This window comes from Micromys minutus, assembly GCF_963924665.1.
Source record: "Micromys minutus genome assembly, chromosome: 27".
NCBI lineage: Eukaryota > Metazoa > Chordata > Mammalia > Rodentia > Muridae > Micromys > Micromys minutus.
In genome coordinates this window covers 18,230,227-18,238,059 of record NC_137962.1, presented here as the reverse complement: position 1 = coordinate 18,238,059, position 7,833 = coordinate 18,230,227, and the positions used below count along the sequence as shown (strand labels likewise).

Sequence of the window (7,833 nt, the reverse complement as noted above, 5' to 3'; positions counted from 1 at the left end):
GGAGCAATAAGAGATGATGTTAGGTGAAATGAGGGCCAAGAGGAAAGGCAAGAGAATAAACTGTCACTGAAGAGAAGAGATCAATTTTAGGCAACAACCAAAGTCAAGCTTGATACTCAAGTGGCAATGACAGAAGTAACTCCGAAAAAACGAGATGAGGTAGATTAAAATTCAAAATATTCAGTACAAGCAAAAAACAAACAAGAACATCACATTTTAACCTTCTAGAGAAGTTAGTTGAATTTCTGGGAATTCTGACTTCTAAAGTCAGTCAATTATCCAAGTAGAGCTAAGATCTTTGTCTTGTGCTCTCAAGAGAATAAGAACCTGAAAACCAGACTGTTTCTTATCTGGGAGGAGCATCATGCACAATGAAGAGCCAGAACACAATATTCCTGTGGAAGCTTTGACATAAGTGACATAGGAGCTGCTTACTCCCTGGCACTGAGACCCACGTGACCCAAAAGTAGACTCTCAGATATTAGTTCACTCCTAAGCTTTGCTCTACCAAAGTCTGTCATATGTTTTGGGCTTTAAAGCCAGACTAATGTTGAGTTCTCCAAAGGGTGAGAAACTGAACAGTGTGAGCAACTTGCTAAAGTGCCCACGAAGAAGAAATATACAAACAGACCCATTAACACTACCACATACAATGAGATCTTCAGCACAGGCAATACTAATAGTCAGGATGTGTTGGCAGAGTCTACACAAGACGGTTCTCATGCTCACTTCTCTGCACTCTTGGGAATGATAGCATTTCTAGCTTTATTTTCTGTAATGCTCCCCATGGTCAGTTAATTCAGTTCATCCAAGACCACAGGCCTTTTCCATAGATGAATCAGTTAATGGCGCCCTCCTACTGCAGATTTCCCACTCTGTGGGAACCTAGGGCTTTCTGGACGCCCCACCAGCACTCAACCACAGAACTAACAGCCCGCTAAAGATTCATCTCTATACTTGTTGCTGCCCCGACTGGTAATTTATATACATGTATAGTATTCATTATACAAAACTATAATGATCAACTCATCCCACACCATTACCAAAGTTCTTTAGCAAAGGAGTTTAAACTTTGTATCCTGAGCCAAAAATGTTTGTTGAATGAAAGCAATATTGATGTATGTTAAAGTTGTAGAAATGTGAACAACACAATGTAAAAGTTGATGGATCACCCAGTTCACCTCTGCTTTTGCGAAAAGCTAGCAAAACATGAGCATTAGAAGGTGAAGTTGGCAAGAAACTGTCAGGACTAAACAGAAAAGGAAAATGAAAAAAAAAAAAGAAAGAAAGAAATTCAACATTAGAAAGATGTTAACAAAGGGTGGAAGATGGCTCAGCAGTTAAGAGCACTGACTACTCTTCCAGAGGACCAAGATTTGATTCCCAACATGCACATAGTGGCTCACTCCTATCCCAGTGATACTCTCTTCTAGGGAACCAGGCATGCACATGGTACACAGGCATACATGTAGGCAAAAACCCATATACATAATAACTAAAAAAAAAAAAAAAGATGTTTTGAGCTAGGCATAGAGGCACACAACTGATACAAAAAGATCCTAAATTCAAGGCCAATCTGGGTAATCTTTTCTTATTTTTCCTTTCGCAACAGGATCTATGTAGGTCTGGCTGGCTTAGAACTCACTATATACACCAGACTGGCCTCCAATTAAGATTCATCTACTTCTGCCTCCTAAATACTGGAATTAAAGGTTATTACACTATACCTGGCTAACATAGGTAACTTTGAAGATCTCAATATAAAAGAAGGAGCTAAGATATGGTGGCACACACCTGTAATCCTAGGGATTGGAAGATAGAGGCAGGAGATCAAGAATTTAACCTGGCAAGGGCTGAAACAATGCCTTAGCAGTTAGGAACACTGACTGTTCTTCCAGAGATCCTCATTTTGATTTCCAGCAACCACATGGTGGCTCACAATCATCTGTAATGAGATTCAATGCCCTTTTCTGTCTGGTGTGTCTCACATAAATTTGAAAAAAAAAAAAAAAGAGTTCAACTGAGCTATACAGCAAGTTGAGGCTAGCCTGGTATCAGAGACTTAATCTTTAGAACAACAAAATGGTATATGGGAAGGGGAGGGGCAGGGAGCAGATTAAGATGTCAGTTCAATGGCACAGCACTTGTCTGGCATGTGTAAGCTAGCCCTAGGTTCAATTCCCCATACCACAAAATTAGTTCTGAAAAAGGATTAACACAGGAGAATATAGTCAAGTGTTTGGGGGATATTTCACCTTTGGCCACGAACTCTTTAGGCAGCAATTCTCCAGCAGAAACAAGCACATGCACAACACGTGCTGGAGGCACAGATGGGTGTCTGGATTCTTCACACTAAGAGCTGAAGATAATACTGGAATCCTGGTTCCCTATTTCTATATATAACCAGGAAAAGTACTAAGAAGAAAACAAGGGTGTTTTGGTAATAGTTAACAGAAAACCATGAACTTTTGAGAGAAAAGAACATTGTAAAGGGCATTAAAGCCAGCAGGCCATTCCTCCATTCATTTTTTTTTTTGCATTACAAGGCATTAAACCCTCAAACTGAATCCTCAGTTCTTTTATTTCTTATCTTGAGACAGGGTCTCACTAAGTTCCCCAAAAGGCCTTGAACATTAGTACCCCTGTATCAGTCCATGACTGTGTACTTAAGCCACCAGGCCTTACTTCTTAGGACTTATCTTAGTATCAAATATCATTATTATGGTTGCCCACATGCTAAGATTTTGCTTTAAAAAAATATGGCCACTGCAATTTACATGCCCACTATTGCTGACTACTTAGTAGGTTGTCCTTTCCTCTAGTTGCCAATCAAAAGACTAAGATCCTCAAGAACTCTGGCTACTTCTGTGCTACTTTCATCTGCCCTAATTACTACTAGCCTTGGTTGCCTGAAGGACATATATCTGCTCTCTAACCATCCTTCATTTCATCAAGTTAACTACAGACAGCAAGCAGTCACTTATCTAGCATTTGATCTTGCCTCTAAGGTCTTCAGAGAACAATGGACTATGAAGAGAAAATGCTCACCCATGCGAGATATGGGTTAGGTGCTCTTCCCCTAGCACATTACCATTCACAGGTTCTTCCTGGCTGACTTAAGGCAAAGCTTCTCTGTCTGTCTGCCATGTCACTGCAGAAACAGCTGTCTCCTCAACTGTGCAGTATAAATGTTGACATAATTTATTCAAGAACACAGAACTCAATCAGCAGCTGAGCAGAAAAGCAATGTCAACAAATGCTATGAATGGGTCAAGGATTTGCATATTATTTGGCTCATCTGTGGACTGGAGCACTCCATCCGTTCCTCTCATTACTATGAACAATCTAGAAATGGTTGGATACTCTGGCCCAGACAGCTATGGTTTAAAAATCAAAAGCAACTACAAAAACAACCTCAGTAGTTGATGAAGTCTAGAATTAAGGCTACCTCAGCATTTATTCTTTTTTCTCAGCTTTGGAGCTGGGACAAGAGTGCTCAGCTCCAAACCCTGTTATTTCCTTACTTTTAGTCCTGATTCTCCAGCCTACAGAACTATACAAGAAAGAAATGAAGAGAAGATGGGCATTTTTCAGGGGACAAAAAAGGAGAATAGGAGCAGAAATAATAGCAAAGCAAGAGTAAACCCAAAAGGAAGTCGTTTGTTGTGAGAAAGGGTTGTATCAAAAAGCTAATGTCAAGACCTGCCAGTTTCTGAGGCAATAGTCTTCCATAAAAATAGTTTTTAAAATAAGCTACAACTAAAAGTCTGAGGGTGGAGAGAGCAGGGACACTCATACTCTGAGGGCTTGGTGGCAAACCCACAGCCATGAGGCAGTAAAATGAAGAATCACTGCTGCTGCCATTTAAAACCTGATGGCACTGTGGCTAGTGGCTCTAAGAATTACCAACTTAAAATAATGGCATGGAAGGGAATGTTGTGGATCTGCTGATGCCTCTTTGGTACAGGAATGCTTTGAGAGGCCATACAAGTAGGCAGGGTCAGAGGTGCCCAGCACCTCGGCACAAACAAGCACCAGGCAATCACTCATACCTACATAAATACAGTTCAAATATAAGGGATGAAGGAAAGAATACATACATACCATGTGATACCAAAGACAACTTCATCCAGCCCCGTCCTATTATCTGCCTGCACTACAGTTTACAGACTCCACAGTTAATTTTGTCATTTAATAACAAATTGATACCACATTACAGAAGCAGAATTGGGGATTGAAAGTAACAAGGCCAAAAAAGTGTGAGGGCTAAACAGAGCGCCTTGACAGATTTAAAAGTTTCAAGCCCTCAAGAGAACTGAGTTGTTATGGGAGGGTAGGTGAGGATAGTCAGGAGTGGCTCAGAAGACCACACCAGGGACCCTGTATTCTCCTGGCAGAGCTAAATGAGATTAGAAAAGACACAACAGGTAGGCTGCTGTTATTAGCTTTCTAAAACATGGACAACATCCTTCCTATGACAGTATGTCAAAACAAAGGCCAGCTGGTCGTCAATATATTCTAATAACAATCAAGAAACTGAAGTCATCGTCATTATAATAAAATCCCCCAAAGCAACCAACCCCAAAGTTCATGACTCTAAGGTGATTAAAAAGTTACAGGGGAACCAAAGGAAAAGATCAGGGTGAAAGCGACCACTATGGGAATCACACAGCATGTAAATGACGTAATGCCTGACTTTCACAGAGCTACACTTAGGAATCAGATCAGCAGTCATATTACAAGAGAACCAATACCAACATCTCCACGGAGCACAGTGATAAGCACATTATTTTTATGGATGTGTTTAGGATGGAAAGGGGTGGGGGAAGAGAGAGGAGGCAAGAAGGTGAAGGTATTATATACAAAGAGAAATGACAGAGACTGCCTCCTCCTTTAGCTCTTTGCGCTTTCTTTTTCTTTGCTTTCCGCATCCTCTGGATATGCATGCCATGTCAGTCTCTCTTCATAAAATGCTATCACAATTTGTGGACATTTCACATTAGCTTCCTTTGCAAGAACCAGGTCAGCTTCATCTGTGTCTTTCCTGGAAAGAAAGGGAGTAATTAGTAGGAGACATGAGACTGAGACAATCTGTCAATGTCACAGCCTGAGGGTAGCTGGTTTGATCTCAAAGTACAAAGGTTCTTTACAGGGATGAAGGTATAAATCAGGTGGAGCCTCTGTGTTTGATTTTTAGCATCAAAAAATAAACAAAAAAGAAAGAGTTGAAAAAAAAATAGCTGTTCTTGCAGAGGACCTGGACTCAGTTCCCAGCACCTACATGGTACCAAACAACTGCCTGTAATGTCAGTTCCAGGGGGTCCAATGACCTCTTCTAGCCTCGGCAAGCACTGAGCACACAAACACACAACCATGAAGGCAAAACACATACACATAGAATACAATGAAATAAGAAATAAATCTCAAAAGAAAGGGAAGGAGGAAAAGGAAAGGAAGAAGCCAGTCAGGTATAATGAGCACATGCCTGTAACCCTGTCATTCCAGTCCTAGGGAGGTGGGGACAGGAGGAGGAGTTCAATATCCTGGACTACATATTGAGTTCAAGGATAGCTTGAGCTACATGAGACCCTGTCAGGATAGGAGGAAGGAATGGGGAAATATTCCACTTTTTTTCATTAAGTCATTATCTCTGAAAGTAATTTGTGCATTATTTAGCATTAAGTTAGATGCCTTTTGTTGAAATTAATTTCACTTTAGATATCATTCGGTGACCCTGACCCTCAGTGATGTAAGAAGCTTTACTTTGGGGATGGAGAGGTGGCTCATCGGTTAAGAGCACTGACTGCTCTTCCAGAGGTCCAGAGTTCAATTCCCAGCAACTACATGGTGGCTCACAATCATCTGTAATGGGATCAGATGCCATCTTCTGGTGTTTCTGAAAACAGCTAAAAGTGTACTCACATAAAATAAATGAACAAATTCTTTGAGCTTAAAAAAAAAAAAAAAAAAGAGAGAAGAAGAAGCTTTACTTGGCTCTTACCCCGTAGTCACAGGCTCATGATCTTACAGTAAATGATTCAGTTCTATACAAACAGACATTCAGGTAGCAGTCATGCATCTTTTACCCCCAGCTTTTTTTTACCCAAATATGATTACTATAACACAACAATACCAAAGCTTGAGAATATCACAAATTCATTATGAACCTTAAATCCCACTTAATACTGACAATGGAGTTGGTTAAAGAGTAAATTGAGAAATTCTCGATTTTACACTCTTTGTAACAAAAACACAACTGTAAAGTAAAGCACAATTCCTCTCACCATTTCATTAAGAACATTAAGTCTCCACAGGAATCTGTTGCCCCAATGATCTTTTCTGGTTCTAGTCCTCTCTCGAAGCCCCGAGCAATATCATTGCTTTGCTATAAATAGAACAAAAGAGATTAGAGCTTATAGAAATCAAGGAAAAACAAAACCTGTTTTTCAGAACAACAAATCATAGCCTTTGTTAATATCACTTGATGTGATTTGTCATCAGTTCAGAAAAATCCTTACAACTCAAGAAATATATAATACTGTACGGGCTGGTTCTGTATCAACTTGACCCAAACTGGAGTTATCACAGAGAAAGGAGCCTCAGTTGAGGAAATGCCTCCATGAGATCCAGCTGTCAGGCATTTTCTCAACTAGTGATCAAGGGGGAGGGTCCAGCCCATTGTGGGTGGAGCCATCCCTGGCCCAGCCCATCGTAGGTGGTACCATCTCTGGGCTGGTAGATCTGGGTTCTATAAAAAAGCAGGCTGAGCAAACCAGGGGAAACAAGTCAGTAAGTAACATCCCTCCATGGCCTCTGCATCAGCTCCTGCTTCCTAACCTGCTTGGGTTCCAGTCCTGACTTCCTTTGGTGATGAACAGCAATGTGGAAGTTAAGGTAAATAAACCCGTTCCTCCCCAACTTGCTTCTTGGTCATGATGTTTTGTGCAGGAATAGAAACCCTAAGATACTAACCTAGGTCAAACAGGAGCAGCAATGTTAAGAGCTATTTTTGCAGTAAGATATAGTCATCGTTCCTAGTACTCCTTGCAAATAATTAAGGAGGGACCTCCTGCCCACCCCCCCCTTAGCAGCCTGGAGTCTCAGGAGAATCACCTGAGCATTCCACCCCTCTAACCCACTCAGTCTCTAAAGCACTGCAAGCAGGCCTTCTACTGTTGCTTCTCAGACACCAAACAAGTTCATTTCCACTCTCTCAACTTCAGATATGCTTTCTCAACCATATCCTTTTAGACTTAGTTTATCTTAACAGCGACCAACAGTTTTAATATTTCAATCTATCTTGTAAAACATAAGTAAGAAGAATATAAGACCAATATTCTAAAAAGGGCAAATTTCAAAGATTACAAACACTTGTTTGCATATAACTTGAGAGAGGAACCTCTGGTCTTCTCAGACATGCTACAAACATTAATTGAGACCGGTCTGAGACTGCAAACAACTGAGCTGTGAACTCGTGAGGTGAGTACTGGGACTTGGTCTCTGGCTGGTCCAGGTACAATGGCATCAGTCAGAGCAAAAGTCTTAATTTTATACACATCATAATTTCTCTTAAATTTACAAGAGATAATGCAAGCTCATTCACCAGCCACACAAAGAAAACTTTCATATGAACCAAATCCTAACCCTCTCTGATCAACTTACTTGCCTTTGAGATACAAAAGCAGGCGATTGAGATGGCTCAGTGGGCAAAAGGGCTTGTAGCCAAGCTCAACAACCGTAGTTTGACTCACATGGTGTGTAGAGTATCAATTCCCACATATTCCCTGACCACACCCCCCAAACAAAGAGCAAACACAAAACCAATTATTTTGA

General features: G+C 40.7%; 1 protein-coding gene across 4 annotated transcripts in view; it reads right to left on the bottom strand.

Moving 5' to 3' along the window:
• Positions 1–4,770: 4,770 nt before the first annotated feature.
• Positions 4,771–7,833, bottom strand: part of CBX5 (chromobox 5) — a 37,002-nt gene continuing 33,939 nt past the window's right edge. For all 4 annotated transcript variants that reach the window (XM_080939565.1, XM_080939566.1, XM_080939567.1 and 1 more), the window contains exons 4-5: positions 6,285–6,385; positions 4,771–5,044 (exon numbers count right to left, since the gene is read on the bottom strand). In XM_080939565.1, coding sequence (XP_080795691.1) covers positions 4,894–5,044; positions 6,285–6,385 — 252 coding nt within the window. In that variant the 3' untranslated portion in view covers positions 4,771–4,893. The remainder of the gene's footprint in view (positions 5,045–6,284; positions 6,386–7,833) is intronic.